General features: G+C 36.7%; 3 protein-coding genes across 5 annotated transcripts; all 3 read left to right on the top strand.

The window, feature by feature from the left end:
* The first annotated feature begins 881 nt into the window (after positions 1-881).
* LOC105803723 (endoglucanase 2) lies at positions 882-3,961 on the top strand. Its single transcript, XM_012636107.2, has 6 exons — positions 882-1,350; positions 1,429-1,712; positions 1,781-2,212; positions 2,282-2,429; positions 2,615-2,781; positions 3,521-3,961. Exons 1-6 carry the CDS (start codon positions 1,110-1,112, stop codon positions 3,851-3,853), a joined length of 1,605 nt encoding a protein of 534 aa, XP_012491561.1. The 5' UTR covers positions 882-1,109; the 3' UTR covers positions 3,854-3,961.
* Positions 3,962-11,013: 7,052 nt separating this feature from the next.
* Positions 11,014-13,936, top strand: LOC105803724 (uncharacterized). Of its 3 annotated transcripts, none has more exons than XM_012636109.2 (3): positions 11,014-11,197; positions 11,945-12,809; positions 13,343-13,936. In XM_012636109.2, exons 1-3 carry the CDS (start codon positions 11,167-11,169, stop codon positions 13,515-13,517), a joined length of 1,071 nt encoding a protein of 356 aa, XP_012491563.1. In that variant the 5' UTR covers positions 11,014-11,166; the 3' UTR covers positions 13,518-13,936. The 3 variants fall into 3 exon arrangements, with proteins under 3 accessions (XP_012491563.1, XP_052480288.1, XP_012491564.1); XM_052624328.1 differs by having other exon boundaries at positions 11,021-11,197; positions 11,950-12,809; XM_012636110.2 differs by lacking the exon at positions 11,014-11,197 and adding an exon at positions 11,217-11,364.
* A 3,056-nt stretch (positions 13,937-16,992) lies between these two features.
* Positions 16,993-17,675, top strand: LOC105803725 (protein SMALL AUXIN UP-REGULATED RNA 12). The gene has a single exon (XM_012636111.2). It carries the CDS (start codon positions 17,110-17,112, stop codon positions 17,425-17,427), a length of 318 nt encoding a protein of 105 aa, XP_012491565.1. The 5' UTR covers positions 16,993-17,109; the 3' UTR covers positions 17,428-17,675.
* The last annotated feature ends 292 nt before the right edge of the window (positions 17,676-17,967 follow it).

Raw genomic sequence — 17,967 nt, 5'->3', positions numbered from 1 at the left:
TTATTGCCCCATCAAATTTAACACTTTCAATGAATAATAATTAGAACTATATTTTAAAAATTACTTGTCCAAGCAAGGATTAAAAGAGTTTAAACTTTAAAACAATTCATAAATTTCTCAAAATTCATAATCATATAAACTAAGTTTAAACAAAGTAATAAAATATTTATTCTGCTAATAAAGTTGAATTGCACCAATAGTAATAAAAACAAGAAAAGAACTATCTTCATTTCTTTTCAAGATTTTTAGAACCTCATGTTAAAACTTCAGTATTGTTATTAAGAGATGAATATGATGAATTATAATTAATTTTAATTACATTCAAATAAAATTTTAAGTATTTATTAGTAAGTCCTTCAATTATTTTTAATATGATGAATCAAAATTTATCCTTGATTTTATTAAATAAAATTACAATTTTACATATTTTTAATAATCTCATAAAATGAATATCATATTTCATTTTGAATATGATATTGGAATCTTATTTTTATTGTTACCTCATTGCTGGAATTACATTTTGAATTTAAATACACATTTCACAATTCATATCAAAATCTGACAATTGATATTAAAATCCCGTTATTACCATATCCAATTTCACAATGTTTGTATCCTCATGGAACAATTCCACCAATGATTCCGTTTTCTATTTTATCCAAGCTGACGACGTCGTGAGATGGAATTTTTGTTGCACAGAAGATCGTCTTCTCCCCTATCTTCTTTTGAAGCAAACGACAAGTCGACGGTCCGCCCTTGTCCTCCTGCTTCCCCACCTGCCACGTTGTCCGTTTCTCTAAAACCGTATCATCCTTTCGGCTACATCCTGATGCTCCATTTCGACTCTAACCTCACCCATCCGATGGCGTATCTCACTCAGCCGCTTTTCATGTATCGAATTTATCAAGCATTTCTCTACCTAGTATAAGTAGTAGAACAAGAATCAACGTACTCCAACTTTGTCTTCATTCAGTCGTGTCATCACCCCTCAAAGCTCCCTTTTGTTTCCTTTTTAGAGCTCTGGACCGACTTGGATTACTTTCTCTGTGCCGAATATTCGTTTCCATGTCTTTTTTGTTGGGTGAAATAATAGAGCTTTGCCTAAGCAGATGAAGCGGATTTCAGAGGCTGAAATGGGAGGGAAGCAGGCCGAAACTTCGAACCCCATGGACAGGGGCTCCTCTATCTGGTGTTTGCTGGTTTTAGTAATCGGAGCTCTTGTAGTAACAGCAGCTGCACTCACGATTTTAAAGTACTTGCATTTTTCCAAGAACAATGAAGCTCACCCCATCAACAAGAAATATGCCGATGCTCTTGAACTAGCTCTTCAATTCTTTGACGTACAAAAATGTATCCTCATTTGATCAACTTGTTCTCTTTTTCACCTTCTTGGCACTTAAGTGTATTTTTGTTTTTGCCTTTTTGCAGCTGGCAAGTTAGTGGATAATAGGATTCCTTGGAGAGGAGACTCGGGGCTGCAAGATGGGAGTGAAGAGAATTTGGATTTATCAAAAGGAATGTATGATGCTGGGGATGCAATAAAATTTGGGTTCCCAATGGCATTCACTGCCACAGTGCTTTCATGGTCGATTCTTGAGTATGGTGATCAAATGAATGCTGTGAAGCAACTGGGATATGCATATAATTCTCTTAGGTGGATCACAGATTACCTTATCAATTCACATCCTTCTGAGAACGTGCTTTATTTCCAGGTAATTTATTTCTCATACGCAATTTGGCATCCAACTGATACATAATATGTATTTTTGTGCGGTTAAAGGTGGGGGATCCGGGATTGGACCACAAATGTTGGGAAAGACCTGAAACCATGACAGAAAGAAGGCCTGTAACACAAGTTAATACATCTTTCCCCGGAACTGAAGTGGTGGCGGAAACAGCTGCTGCTCTGGCATCGGCTTCTTTGGTTTTCAAGGAAAACGACCCTGATTATTCGAGTTCGCTCCTTACGCATGCTAGGCAACTCTTCACTTTTGCTGATACTTATAGAGCTTCTTACAGCATCAGTATTCCTCAAGTGCAGGGATTCTACAATTCCACAGGATATGGAGATGAACTGCTGTGGGCTGCTTCATGGCTCTATCATGCTACACGAGACGATTCGTACTTGAGATACGTAACAAACGGGCAACGTTTTGCCAATATGGAGATTACAACTTGGTTCAGCTGGGATGACAAGCTTGCTGGAACTCAGGTATAAATCATGATGCAAAAATTGGTTATGGTAACACCATCATCTTATATTTGTCTATGTTTGTTACAGGTCCTACTCTCCAGGATAATCTTCTTCCGTGCCAAAGACATGCCGACCGTCGAGAACTTAGATCTCCAAATGTATAGGAAAACAGCTGAGCTAGTCATGTGTGGTCTTCTACCAGATTCACCAACTGCCACATCAAGAAGAACAGATGGTAACTTTCCTATATATTTTTGATAATCATTTTAAACCCATCAAGGCAAAGGTTCCATGCTTGCAACCAATTCTCTTCATCATAAGCTTTTAGGTCTCCTTCCATAGCTATTACTAATGTGTACATGTTTAAACTCTGGTAGTATGTTTACAGCAGCCTATCTTTATAGTATTCCTTCATTGCAGGTGGCTTGATATGGATCACAGAATGGAACCCATTGCAGCATGCAGTGGCTTCTGCATTCCTAGCCGTACTTTACAGCGATTACATGCTCACTTCGCAAACCGAAACACTATATTGCAGTGGGAATTCATACAAGCCAGATGATCTTCGCAACTTCGCTATTTCCCAGGTAAACCGAAACTTGGTGGCAAAGGAAACATTGTGCCGGATGATTGATATGTGTAGTGCTATAAATGAACTGAGCTTGAACGAACAAGCCTCTGTTCATGTTTGTTTGTTTATTTTTAAGCTTATTCGTATTCAGTTTATGTTTGTTAAGAATTTCAAATTTTTGTTTATGTTCGTTTATTTAAAATTATGTGTGTTCATGTTCGTTTGTTTAATATTCACGAACTTGTTCATTTAACTTAATCGAACATGTTCACGAACATTAAACGAACATATTCATGAACATTTAATTGAACATGTTCACGAATAATGTTAATAAACAATAAACAAACAAACAAGCAATAAATACATACATACATACATACATACAAACACATATATTGTTTAGATATAAAATAGTTAAATATAAATATTAATAATTATATTATAAATGAAAAAAATACAAACCAAGATAAATTTATTAATATATATTAATGGAATTTTTATAATAAAATATTATTAATAAATAAACGAGTCATAAACGAGCTAATAAACAAGTCAATAAACGAGCTTGTTTGTGAATATAAACGAACAGATCAGACCTCTGTTCGTGTTCGTTCGTTTATTAAACGAACATAAAATTTTTATTCATACTCGTTTATTAGCTTAATAAACGAACATAAACGAACGTTATATGAACGGTTCACGAACGGATGCAACTTTAGATTTAAATAATGTGTGTATGTATGTGCATTTTCCAGGCAGATTATGTGCTGGGAGAAAATCCCATGAAGATGAGCTATCTTGTTGGTTATGGCAGTAGGTACCCCTTGTATGTACACCATAGGGGATCTTCAATTCCGGTGAATGCCGACACCAGCTGCCAAGACGGGTTCAAATGGCTTTATTCAGATGACCCGAATCCAAATATAGCTGTTGGAGCACTTGTTGGCGGCCCTTCTTTGAATGATTCCTATTCTGATACTCGAGACAATGTGAAACAGAGTGAACCAAGCACATATAACAGTGCCCTCCTGGTTGGCCTGCTTTCTGGCCTCATCTCAACTTCGTCTGTGGTTAAATCTTATACATAGAAAACAACTATAAAGTTTTCAACACCTGTGAATAATTTTGAGCTTGTAAATATATACATAAACACATGAGAGACAACTAAGTAGAGCTTCGGTACTTTATTCACAAAATTAATTTCTGTATGACTTGTTTGGTTATTAATGTAATAACATAAGAAAAAAGTCTATTTATTATGTATTTATTACAATAGTTAAATATTGTTTGATTGGAATAAACATTGTTGTCGATATAGGAGGACCTGAATTCAAATGTGCTGAAACTTTTTAAGTATTGTGTCAAAAGAACAAATATTTTTTGTCTATGCATATTTTATTAGTATAATAATAAATTTAATTCTTAAAATTTAAGCATTATATCAATTTAATATTAATTTAATAAATTTAACCCACAATATTTAATTATTTTATCAATTTAATTCTAATCTAATATCAGTTGTATTTTGTGAAAGAATAGTAAAATGGTAAAATATTTCTGAGCATTGCTATTATATTTACCGGCTAAAAAACTACTATCGTAAAGAGGACAAAGTAACCCATGACTAAATTACCAAAAAATGCTGTTTTTTTTTTAATTTACCTGATTAGGCTGTGTTTTGGAATAATTATAGGAATAGGCCGTTTTTTTGAAAACACTTCCAATAGACGTGCTTTCAGGTGTAAATTAGAAAAATGCTTCTAGGTAGTGTTTTTAACTGAAAGCGCTTCCACGTAGACGCATTTTCAGTATGTTGTTAGGAAAACGCTCCTAGGTGGACGCATTTTCTGACAGGTGATCCGAAAAAGCTTCCAATTGGAAGCGTTTTCTAGGTGCGTCTTCTAGCATTAGGGTTTTTTATTAGGGTTAGGGTTTTCTATTTTAAGGTTTAAAGTTTTTAAGATAGGGTTGTTTAGGGTTTTAAATAATTACATTCGAAATTTAAAAACATCATATTTTCATCTATACTCGGAGTGCTCGTTTGGAATGAAATATTAGTTTTAAATGCACATTTTTAATACTAGTTTGATATGATATTTTAGTAAATTATTTACGACAGTGCATTAGTGTTGACGGGATGGGTTCCGAAAATATATCTCGGGATATATGATGGGTTTTCTATCCCAAGTAGGGGTTGAAATTTGTAGATGGAAAACGCTACAAGCAGGATGCACTGTTAGTAAAAGTACTAGAAGTGCGTCCAGCTGGAAGCTTTTTAATTACCATGTCAGCTGAAACTGCTTCCAGCTGGACATGCTTTCAGTACTTTTGCTGACAATGTATCCTACTTCGAGCGTTTTCCTTATGCAAATTTCAACCCCCACAAGGGGAGAAAATTTTCAGAATGAACTTTTAGTTCGTCCCTATAAATAAAACATGTTTCAAGCTCAAATGGCATAAGCCATTTACGAGCCAATAAAAAGTTGTTAAGGAGATAAGATGAAGAGAAGTTTGTGGAGTGCTTATAAGTTGGAGCAATGACGTAATTTGGGTAAAAATATGCATTAGTTTTTGTTGTTCATTTTTAGTTGCAGCATTCACTTTTTGCATGATGTTTTTGTTTCGAATGTCTCCTAACAGATTATTTGGTTGAAAATAAGTGGACGGATTAATGCTATTATTTATCACGATGATAAAATGCGTGACATCGAGAATAGGGTCGTTTTCTTATCAGAGAACACAATGAGACTGACTTTTAACCATAACATACAATTGCAAGAACTACGAACAAGAATTAGGCAGAAAATCGTCGGTTCCAACCAGCTGAGAGTATCATTCCTTAAATACCAATTTTGTGCTTCGGACGACCCCGTTAGATATGACATTTTCGATATCAGAGGTGCGAGGGGGTTGGAGGCGATGGTGTAGGCGCATCTGGACAGTGAATCACCATTTCTTGAGTTATATGCCTAGTTTTCGAAGCTAGACCAAGGCACTTAGGCTTCGACATCTGTTCATGTTCGAGATGCCAAAATGAAAGAACATGTCGATAGTCCAATGACATAGTTGTGTGATGGGTTCACCACTTTGTTAGGAACTTTCTATTATGATATCCTAAAATCATCCATGGGAAGACACCCATCTGTTTCCACCCTCGGTTTCAACCGCGACAAGCAGAACACCGAATAGTCGGGTTGGGGTGGTAGGGTAGAATACACGACCCATGTACGACACTCAGTTACTGGTATTGACTTGAACTTCGATTAGCTGATGTTTAATGCTAGGAACTCTTATATGGGAATGGCATAAACTTTTGGTGGTTGGCTATGAACAAATGATTTTGGACGTTTTGACAACTATAGGAGGAGAGATGATGTACTCCCTACGATGTCCACTGGCGACGGGACATCTAACCTGACACATGTGAGTGGGTCTGAGAATAAATACGACAGTGAATCCGATGCCGATCCAATTTGGGAGCCCGGTGCCGATGGTTTAGAAATTGTATTATTTTCTAAATCATCGCCTGTTCCAATTAAACCAGAAGATGGTGAAGGATGTGAAGATCACAGCGAAGATACTGAAGAAGATCCACGGTTCAGGGCGTACTCACCACTAGCCTACATATATAATATGAACCTATCAGTAGAGAATGAGTTGGAGTTTGTAGAACTACCACGTAGGAGGCTGGGCCACGCGAGTTCCTCATTGAATTCGGGAGATTTAGAAGTGAGGAAGGAGTTTTCCACTAAAGATGATTTTATCGCTATAGTGAAGGATACAACATCAAGAACGGGGTAAAATTCTATATGGCTAAATTCTGACTAGAAAATTTCAAGGTAAATTGCGCAATACGAGACCGTGGATATGCATGGAAAATCATGGCTTTTGTTAAGAAGAAGGCAGAGTTTTAAACGATAAAAAAGTTTATCGCTCCACATACGTATGTTGCAACGGGTATTGTATCAATACCAGTATATATTACATCATTTTTTAATTGCTTAGTTTAATGTATTCATGTGGTTGTAAGTATTTCGTGGAATCATCCAAAATTGGATTCTGACATGATCGCAAACATTATATTGCCTACGGTGAAAGTGAGTCCCAGGATTGCTGTACCAATTCTAATTGCAAATATTCGTACCCAGTTTGATTACACACTTTCGTACTGCAAGGCGTGGATTGTAAAGTAAAAGGGATTGGAAAAGATGCACAGTGTGTGAGACGCGTCATATAATGAGGTATGGCAGTGGTGTTGGGTCTTGGAGACGTACGTCCCAGGTTGCGTAACTGATTTGGAAACAGGGTATGCATACTACAACAATCGATTGCTCCATAGATATCGGATGTTCAAATGTTTGTTCTGGACTTTCAAGAAATGTCGAGAGGCATTCTAGTACTGCAAGCCATTAGTACAGATCGATGGTACTTTTATGTACGGGAGATATACTCATCGATTGTTGTTGGTTGTCGCATAGGATGACAATCGAAAAATCTTGCCTATTGCCTTTGCAATCACGCTTGGAGAGTCAGTAGACGATTAAAATTTCTTCCTATCTCGGTTGAAGAGGCATGTTTGCCCCTAACCTAATATTTACATCATCTCAGCTCGGAGACCTTGAATATTGACTGCAATTGAACGACAAGAAGCCTCTGGAACTGCACACACCATAGTATTGTCTAAAGCATGTTGCATCAAACTACCACGAATACTATTTCTCCACAGTTGAGTGAGCACAGGTGACCAACATGGGTATGTAATTGCCACTATTAAAGATTCTTTAAAATTCTGTACTATGTAATCGCCACTATTCACTTCTTTAGACATGGTACGAGCTCGTGAAAGACCGTTTCCATGAAATGTTAGAAAACTTATAGACAATTAACGGTACGAGTGCTAGCTATCTCTCTAACATACCCTTCGACCAATGGACAAATCCTATGACGGGGGTCTACAATATGGCCATATGATGACAAACCTGGCAGAATGCATCAATTTTATTTTGAAGGGAACATGTCATTTGCCGATTACCTCAATTGTAAAAGAGACATACTTCCGTTTGACTGAACTTTTTCTGAAGCGAGTGGCGATTTATGTTGGGCAGATCCAGGGAAGCTACGTATGGAGTCAATATGTACTGAAAAAATTAGAAATACCATAACACAAGCAAACTGTATGCATCCAGTGTGACATTCATGCAAATAACTATGGTTTCGACTAACAAAATTCAACAAGCCAAACCAAGGTATTGTCGGGGGAGTATACCGTGTACACCCGAGACTGAAGAATTGCGACTACGAGAGATTTGACGTACTTCATTTCTCATATGCTCATAGAATTACAACATGTAGCAATCAGTGTTTGGATCCCATTAGCTTTGTGGACGAAGTGTATAAATTAGAAAATATGTACAACATTTAGAGACACGTATTGCCACCAATCTCGAATGAACGTAAGTGACCATTTATATCAAGCGCTCCATTTAAGTTGTTACCCGATAGATATTGCGTCGCAAACCACAAGATCAATTGAAGTTAACTTTAATACGTGACAAAATGGATATTCGGGAGATGTCCAACCAACCAAGGTTATGCGGGTGGTGTAGGAACCTAGGACATTCAATACCGTCATGTCTATATTGAAGGGACAATACAAGTACAACACATCGTTAACATCAATTTTATTGTAATCCAGTATCTTCGTATAGTCTTGATTTAAATTTGTGAAATGATAACAAATACTAACTAAAATGAAAAAATGATATTCATTTAAAAACAAAATAATATACATCATTGATATAATATAAATGTTTTATATTTATTTAAATGTTAACATGACGAGCACAATGATAAAGTAAATCAGTGCAAATGCCAATCAAAATCTGTGCCACATAGGGTTGGTTGATGGTTGCGCTCCAAAATTCCTTCTTGGTTCAACCTCCTGTTGGGGTACTGACCTTGACCTCTTATCTTCTTCGCCTTCGATTACGATGGGTTGCTCATTGGTTGCCATTATGTATCCTCTGGTCTAAGAATAGGTGGTTGGAAAGATGAACCACTTTGGTAGAACAATGATCTCGGAGGTGGTTGCAACATAAATGCCATATGAGTACAACTATGTTGTGTCCCATACACTGATAGCATAGCGACTAGACTTTTGGTCAGTGCCTGATACATAGACGACCTATACTCGTCGTCGGTATCATCATTGTTGGAAATGTAGATGGCATAGGCGTGTAATACATCGGGGAATGAGGTTCGAAAACAAAACTTGACATAGAAGTAGAAGCGAGAAAATGTGGTTGAATATATGGTGCTTGTGTGAGGATGAAAGGGTTAGTATACGCATCAAAATAAGATGGTACATACTGACCAGTAGGTGGTGCGACCATTGGTGGTGCTACGATCGGTGTCGTTTCTTGCATAGGTGTTGATGATGGACCTGCCCCGCCAATCCTTGGATGTATAGGGGCTCGTCGTGGCCCCTTCCCCGTACAAGTATGGCTTGCTATGGATCCTAAACCATGACATGTAATCTGGATTGCAGGCTAATTTTGGAGCAATAATGGCCTCGCGAGTAGTTAAGAATTCGTACATATTATCCCACATGTTGATGTATTGCACGTGGAATATAGACCAATTCTCATCTGTCCAACCCCACAAGTCTGTAGTATGCACATCATCGAGGCTTTAAGTGCCACAGGAATTGATTGTCGAAACTCGAATTGTCACAACACTCTATTTGACTGGTGTATCTCGATGGTAGCGTACACTACCGATGGCACCTTCATGTGCCAGGTGTTCAAATTCACAGGAATTCCTCAGGGATGCATTCTTTAACTGCCAGATCCTCGTATAGTGTCCATTCAAACTATATTAAAATAATAAAAAATTTAGTGATATTTGCGTACTACTAAATCTCAAATCGACTACGTTAATATTATCATATTCAAATTTAAATAAATACATACATCTATTTCTGATTATTGGTTCAACAGAAGCCATATATCTCAAAGCTCATTTGGTAATCCCGCGTAACTCGAATCATAATTCTATCTATTGAAATAACTTATTAGCGTAATAATTAAAATTTTAATTAATTTCATTATGGTAAATATATCATTTAATGAATTTTACTTTGTTACGAGTGAGAATGTATACGGGTAGTTCGCTCGAGGATGTAAAAATGACAGACGATACCGTGCCCATGACTATAGTAGTAGAATGCAACCACCAATTTTAATTTTTCGTGGTTGCGTCGCTCGACACATCTCCCGATACAAAGTCGCCAACAAGGCAGACCCCCAACTGAGTTCATTTGCTTCTCTAAAGTTGACGAGTTTAAGTAGCCACCTTAGATGGACGAGATTTCGTGACTTATTCGGCATCAGGATACCCTCCATGATCTGAAAGATGTACGCCCGAGTGTGTCGTTCTCTTTCAACTTCAGTTGAATCCTCATCATGCCCCTCAAGTTTCTTCTTAACCAACTCATTTTGATACGACCTCCATAAATCGTGTTCGTAACCAAACCCAAAATTTTATTTCATGCGACTCTCCAATCGACCGTGTGAACTGACCCAGTGACTACCGGCCTATCCATCGGTATCCCTCATTGCAACTGCACGTCCTCCAGAGTGATATTACACTCGCCGTATGGAAGATGGAATGTATGCGTCTCGGGTATCCACCTTTCGACCAACGGGCTTACGAGTGTCGGGTCCAACTTACACCTCTGACCTACAAGGGCCACATGCGAAAAACTGATTTCCCTCAAGTATGATTCGATTAAGGGTGATAGAGGAGCCGATAGATTACGAAAATAACACTCCAAAATTTGATCTTCCTCCCATTTATGTAAAAAAAATACAAGATATTAATTTCAAATATAACAATGAAATAGAATAATTAAACATTGAAATATATTAAAAAATATTATTAACATTTGCAATTGGTTGATAGAAATGTGATTGCCATCAAAACGAATTAGAGGAACAACTATTTAATTAGCCATTGGAGAGGGAAACACTTTTAGCTGGAAGCGTTTTTAGGTAACTAGGCGAACATGTGTCCTGTTGGAAGCGCTTTATTGGCTGTATAAAATGCGTCCACATAGGATCACTTTTCTGATTTACACCTAAAAACACGTTTATGTGGAAACGTTTTAAAAAAAGCAAACATTTTTTTTTTAATTTAGTCCTAACCCATTGTTTTTTTGGTAATTTAGTCGTAACCCATCATAAAAGAGAAAAAAATAAAATAAAAAAAGAAAAGAAAAACAAAACTGTTCTTCTGGAACGAAGACGATCAGCGATATCAAAAGCACTTCCCCAGTCTCCTGGAATTATCTTCTGCAGTCAACTCCACCATATTCCTAAGTTTCTCTCTCAAGCTCTTTGCAATGCCAAAAGGAGAAATAAAAATCTTCTTGGGTTTGTCTTTTATTGCCTTCCATTTTTCTTTTATTTTCAGAAGAAAATGTGATAAATTTTCCCTTCCAATTTTGAATTTTTTGGGTTATATTTCTGGTTGCAAATCTTATTTTTTATCGTTTCCGTCAATGGGTTAAAATTGGTTTTTGTCTTCATCTTTCTGTTTGGTATGTTCGATCTGCAAATGGGTAATTGGAATAGAGTTATATTTGTTAGTTTTCTGGTTTATTTTCATGTCACTATGGTTTGCTAGGGCTTTGTTGGTTCAGATCTTCGAAATTATTTTTGGTCTTTTTCTTTTCTGCTTTGATCATGGAAATGGTGTTGGCAAATTTGTTACCTTTCAAGGGAAAAAGGTTTAGAAAAAAAAATTAAAGAATATTGAAGAATTCTGTGAAATTAAGTGTAGTGTGTGGTATTATTTTCACTATTGAAGAATATTGGTAGGAATTAGGAAATGTTTTTGATGGTACAAGACAGTGATGCTAGCTTGAATCTGATCACCTGTTTTTTTTTTTTTTTTCATGCCGGGTTCGGAATACATTATGTTGTCTGAGCATATTATCATGATGGATATAAGAAGTTCTCATACTAGCTTTAACTGGCATATTATGAATGAAATGGTTCCAATTGGAGAGAACATTTATGGCAATTATGTGTTCTATTTGCATCTTTGTTGTTTGTATTGTGATTGCGTTGTTATGCTATTAAAATTCATGTCCTCATGCCTATTTTATCTTAACTTAGGGAAGGACATGGCAGCCGAGGAGGCTCTTGACTTGTCAACTTTGCAGTCTCAGCTAAGTGAAACACATGAAATGTGGAACCAGGAGATGGAAAAACACCAATGCCAGGTAGATTTTTTACAAGACAAAATTATGGAGGTAAAGGCTTGCTTACAGGGTCCGGAGGAGGAATCAAAGGAGGTAGATGTTCTTTGGCGTAGGGTAAAGACTACTGCAACTTTGTTGGCTTACTTGAAATCAAAAGCAAGAGTGATGGCTGTTCCTGATTTAGCCCATAAGTCATGTGGCATCAAACTATTAGAAGGGGTAGGGCTTGTGGATAAGGAAGGTACACCGTTGTCTGGATGGTCAAGGAGCGCTGATCTCGCTTCATTTGACTGTGTAGATGAAGAAACTTGGACTGGAATTAGTAGACAACAAGATTCTCTGGATGAACAAGATGGAGCGTATATTGGTGAGTTAATTAAGTCTGTGCAAATGGTCACTGATGTTATGGAAGTTCTAGTTAAGAGGGTCATCATGGCTGAATCTGAAACTGCTATGGAGAAAGAAAAGGTAACTTTGGGCCAGGAAGAAATCAAAAGAAAAGCATTCCAAATTGAGAATATGTCTATGAAGTTAGAAGAGATGGAAAGTTTTGCTCTGGGAACAAATAACATTCTTAATGAAATGAGGCAGAGGGTTGAGGACTTGGTTGAAGAAACTTCTAGACAGCGGCAACGAGCTGCTGAAAATGAACAGGAGCTTTCTCGTGTGAAGCAGGATTTTGAGTCTCTGAAATCTTATGTTAGCAGTCTCATTAGTGTAAGAGAAACTCTTCTTTCATCGGAGAAGCAATTTCAAACTATTGAGAGGCTCTTTGAAAGGTCAGTATAATCTTTGAGTTCTTTGATTCCCTTGATTATGCTTGTTCTTGAATCTTAAATTTTTGTTCCATTCTCAGCATGCCAGCAAATAATGTGAACTTTGTTCCTTTTGATATGTCATATCAGACCATACAAAATGTATCATCAATGCTCTTGTTGGTGACTTACATATCATATCTTTGTTGGTAACGTATGGCATGGATCTCTGATTGTACTCATTGCTTTTCTACCATCAATAATGTGTTTCTAAAGGTGGGTTCCTATTCTGACTGCTTTGTTTTACCAAAGAACCCAATTTGAGGTGTCCCATTTTGTTTTGGATAATGTGCAATTTTAGGGCTTATGTCAGTATAGGCATGAACTTAATTGTAAGTGCATGACAGCAACCGCTATTTTCCTACATGCATAACTGAATTTTGTATCTCAATGTGAGGGTGAATGTGCTGGGGAGTCTTGCTCATTACTCTATCTTCCTGTGCACAATCTTCTTTAAGTCGGTAGTCTTGCTCATGAGACCCTTTATTGTGTATCAGGCTAGTTGCTAAGACAACACAGCTAGAGGGTGAGAAAAAGCAGAAAGAGGATGAAGTTCAAAAGCTTATGGAAGAGAATGTAAGGTTGACAGCACTTCTTGACAAGAAAGAAGCGCAGCTTTTGGCCATGAATGAACAATGCAAAGTAATGGCACTAAGTTCTTCAAACATATGAAATCTGATCTCATTGTCTATCTCGTTCTACTGCCTGTTGGACTGCGCTGCCTGGTTGCTTAGTTACAACAGACTAGATCACCAGCCAGATAAATATTAGGTGGGACAACTAATGCTGCATAGGCGTGTTTGCAACAGATACTCTTGAAAGTTTAACATGGAACTTGAATTATTGCCATTGTTGTGCTTTCGAAAATTGAGCCAGTATGCATGGATGCATATTATTGTGCTTTCGGAACACAATTTTCATCTTTTCTGTAAAGGCGAGAAATCTCTGTGTTTGTCGAACATCCCACCTTACTCGCTGTCTCTTTTCATCTGAACTTAAAATTATAGTGCTCTGTTCTGATACAGAAACACAATGAATGTATGTTCTTAGGGTGGAACCGGATGACAAATTGTGTTTTATATGTTTCTTAAGATAGATGACTTGGATGGAAAAAGAAAAAAAAAAATAGGGATTTGAAAGGTCTTTGAAATTTGGATAGCTTGACCAATAAGAAGCTAAGCTGAAACAGATAATGCTAGATATTATCATTGACCTTAGCTCATTTTAGTACTCAATCATTCGTCTTTCGAGATTAGAGCTGTCGCAGAGCACGAAATACATTATTGCTTCATCATTTTTCTTGATAGGAGTAAGAGGGGATTGTCGAATAGTTGGTGTTCGAAGATTTGAATGTAAATCCTTTTCCATTTCATCAGTGGTGCAATTGATATTATTGCTCTATTATTGCTATATTATTTAACAAAAGCTTAATCTCCCCCTGGCCATCCCAATGATTATCCTAATTCCTTCTAATGAACCCAAAATCAAATAAATTAATATGAAACTCTAGTTGATTTAATGTCAACTTCTCATTTGTTTATCATACAATAAGAGAAATAAAAACATTTTTTTATATAGGGCAGATTGTTTGATATAGACATCTGGTGTTTAAATTACTATATCTATGTATCCTGGTGTTAACCATGGTAGCCAACACATATAGCTGACTTAGAGATTGTCATTTTAAAAGGGAAAATATTAGAGTAGAGAGAAGAAAAAGAGCAAGCTAGAATGCAGTGCAGGTGAGAAGTTTCTGAATGGGGTAGGGGCTGTGGGGGTAAAAGCCAAAGCTGAAAATGTCATTGGCATGGTGGAAAAAAATTGTGATGATGAATGGCCTTACGTATATTTACAACGTTAACCATCCTTTTTATTGTGTCTGCGTTTTGACGACAAAAGTAACATGGCCTTCACATGCATACCATCATCCAGGATGTGTTCGCCAATAGGTTGCCGAATTACTCAAAGAACAGAAAAAAAATGGCTTCTATTTTGTATCTGCTAGACATAGAAGTTTAGCTGTTAAGACATTTACCTTCAGTGAAAATGATGGCATAACTTATCTATTTTATTCACATAATCCATGGAGGATAGAGACCACACCTGTTCTCATATCGGTAAAAGTATCATTGAGGTCTTTTTACCAAGAGTTGGATTGTGTTTTGTCTCCTCTACTCAAAAAATATATAAGTTAGTCTTTATATGTTAGATAAAAGAGCAAATTAGTTCTGTTAAAAATTTTATTCACTTCTACTATTAAAAAATGGTTATTGTATATCAGCATGAGGTACACGTGGTTGTCTAATTATTTTGTCAGCCACGTCAGTTCTCAACAGTCGAAATGGACAACATTTTTAATAAAAAGGATTAGTTTGCTCTTTGATCTAATATTCAATGACTAATTTATTTATTTTTTAAGTAAATAGATAAAATATAATCCGACTTTTAGTATAAAGGCTTTCATGATGCTTTTACTTCCTCATAGTGCATCCTACTCAAAATTCTCTTAGATTCATATGAAATAGAGAAATCCAAAACTTTGTTATAAATTGGAAGCATATTACTAGCTTACATGCGTCTTGAAAGAGAATATGACGAGGAAGCAGGGCCACTTAGAGAAGACTGATTCGATAAGATTGCCATGTAGCTTTGAAAGCCGGCTTCCGGCCCTTGAAACGTGGGAAATATCTTGCATGTTAGCCGAATGAAAGGCTAAATCTAGGTATATTTATGGTGCTTTATTTAGGAGATTTATATAATATTGCTTCATTATTCCATCCTGTAATCTGATTCTTGTGGTTTCAGATGTTCGTGTTAAAGGCAGAATCACATGGGCAGTGGCATAAGTGTTTGAAAATTATATATAAACTCCACAACACTAAGTTTCTGCCCCCATATGCTTGAGCTACCCTTACACCTTAACCCGGGCACCTCACAAATCTAGGATGTTTTAATTGTTGGTCTGATAGAGTATGCATAAATTTACTTGCCAACTAAGCTATAACTATTGAGACAGCTAGCAAATATGTTGGTAATGGATATAAAATCTAGGGTGTGTGATATTAGCTCTTCGAGTTGGTCAAATGTAGGGCAGGAAACAGTGAAAAAGTTTAATATGATGTGGATGACATTAGGCGAATTTAGGAAGAGAAGCCATCGCCCATGCTTCCCCCACTTCGCTGACACTGTCACTACGTGGGGCTAACCCTTGTTTGTTGTTACCCCAAGCTTTCAATTGATTATTATTTGCAATAAAGAGGAAGACACTAGGCAGCGCAAATTTAGCCCGGCCAAGCTAAGTGTCGAACATGCCAAATTTTGGGTTCAGTGGGACAAAAACTGGTCGCTTTGTGTGTTGGATGTGGTCCATAAACAACCCAAAATCCACTTCCCTTTGAGTTCGACTTTCAAGAACGGACCAGACCAAACTTTTGGGAATTCCGTGACTCTGCGACAAGCATTCAATTCCCACCATTACATTAATCTTTCATTTAGTTGACTCCTTCACGTACATTGTACCACGACGCATGAAAAGCGACACTCTTCAGTGGTCCTTAATTTAAAGGTTTAAACCGAAGTAGTATGAAACCTGCTAATCATTTCAGGTCTTTCCATCCACTAGCTATATAGCCTAAGGCTGTGGCATATATGGTCTTTGTTAGTTAAGATATTTATATGGAATATGAGTATATATAAGGTAAGATATTTTAAATATATGATTTATATTTTAGTGGAATATATTTGTTTTTCGTAATTCACGTCTAGAATTCGGTAATGATTAAACCAAAGGGAAAGTTTGAGAAGCAAAACTTTTTTAATCATGTCAAAGACAATGATAAGGATAATTCTTTTTGTTTCTATTCTATTTTGGAGTGTGGGAGGGAGAAGAAGTTGTCACATTGTTAACATGGAAAACCGTGGGAGAAAAATATTTTGGTAATGAATTTTCTCAGCCTTAGAATAAGGTATATTTGGGAAGAGACGAATGGTGGATAACTTGAGAAGGAAAAACAAGAGAGAGAAGAAAAAAATATGGACCCACGTTGTCTATAGGAGAGGCAACATGGTAGGCTAAGCCCCATTGGGTTTCAAACCCTGCATGCCTTGCATATATCTGTTCATTTCACCCACATAGCACATGACATTGTTTTAAATGCCAAATCCTCTCTTTTAATTTCCCCATGTATAAATACCCTCTATTCCTTAATCCTTCTCCCCACCAACTTTCTTTCCAATTCTCTTAAGTTCTCAAGTTCAAAGCAATATGGCTATCAAGAAATCAAACAAATTAACTCAAACGGCGGCTATCAAGCAGATTCTTAAAAGGTGCTCAAGTTTTGGCAAGAAACAAGGTTATGATCATGAAGGAGGGCATCCCGATGATGTACCTAAAGGACATTTTGTTGTCTATGTTGGTGAACATAGAAGCAGATATGTAGTTCCAATATCATGGTTGACTCACCCTGAGTTCCAGAGCTTGCTTCAAAGAGCTGAAGAGGAGTTTGGGTTTAACCACGACATGGGACTCACAATTCCTTGTGAGGAAGTCGTTTTTCGCTCTCTAACAGCCATGATCAGATGAAAGAACAACTTTGCTTCATTGGTTGCAGTTATAAATTATACCCTCATGCATGCCATGAGTGGTTTTTCTGACTAATTGATGACATTTTCTTCTTCTTGCTTTTATTACAATTTGATATTTGTATATTGTGCATGTACGTAAGTTTTTCCCTCATGTAGCACGTATCCCGTTTCCACGTGCTCTTGAGAGTATCCTTTAAAAGTAATGAAAACATTTCATGGGAGAATCCATGTTTTTTTTCCCTTTTACATGAATTATGTCTTTCTTGCTCTTTCTTCCACAACCATGTACTTATGTCATCAAAAGAGTTTTAGAAATTTAAAACTAGACGATATGAGCTAGAATTAAAAATATACCTGTAAGATATATATGTTAAATGTGGTTGACTTGTGAAGTTCGAGTTTATCAGCAAGCTAAATACTTAGTTTATAATGTTCTAAAAACATAAATAAGCTATTCTATACAATTTGGTGGTTGAGTTTATTGTCAAAGTCGTAATCCGTATTCTTATTCTCTCCTACATTTTTGTAACAGAATATA

The sequence above is a fragment of the Gossypium raimondii genome, chromosome 11 (genome assembly GCF_025698545.1).
Source record: "Gossypium raimondii isolate GPD5lz chromosome 11, ASM2569854v1, whole genome shotgun sequence".
NCBI classification, from domain to species: Eukaryota; Viridiplantae; Streptophyta; class Magnoliopsida; order Malvales; family Malvaceae; genus Gossypium; species Gossypium raimondii.
This window is presented reverse-complemented; position numbering and strand designations above follow the sequence as displayed.

Bases quoted from the DNA above. Each gene is read 5' to 3' on its own strand.
- LOC105803723 (XM_012636107.2), top strand. From the start codon at position 1,110: ATGAAGCGGATTTCAGAGGCTGAAATGGGAGGGAAGCAGGCCGAAACT. The intron at 2,213-2,281 runs GTATAAATCATG...TGTTTGTTACAG, and splicing joins ACAAGCTTGCTGGAACTCAG to GTCCTACTCTCCAGGATAAT. The intron at 2,430-2,614 runs GTAACTTTCCTA...CCTTCATTGCAG, and splicing joins CACATCAAGAAGAACAGATG to GTGGCTTGATATGGATCACA.
- LOC105803724 (XM_012636109.2), top strand. From the start codon at position 11,167: ATGCCAAAAGGAGAAATAAAAATCTTCTTGG. The intron at 11,198-11,944 runs GTTTGTCTTTTA...ATCTTAACTTAG, and splicing joins AGAAATAAAAATCTTCTTGG to GGAAGGACATGGCAGCCGAG. The intron at 12,810-13,342 runs GTCAGTATAATC...ATTGTGTATCAG, and splicing joins ATTGAGAGGCTCTTTGAAAG to GCTAGTTGCTAAGACAACAC.
- LOC105803725 (XM_012636111.2), top strand. From the start codon at position 17,110: ATGGCTATCAAGAAATCAAACAAATTAACTCAAACGGCGGCTATCAAG.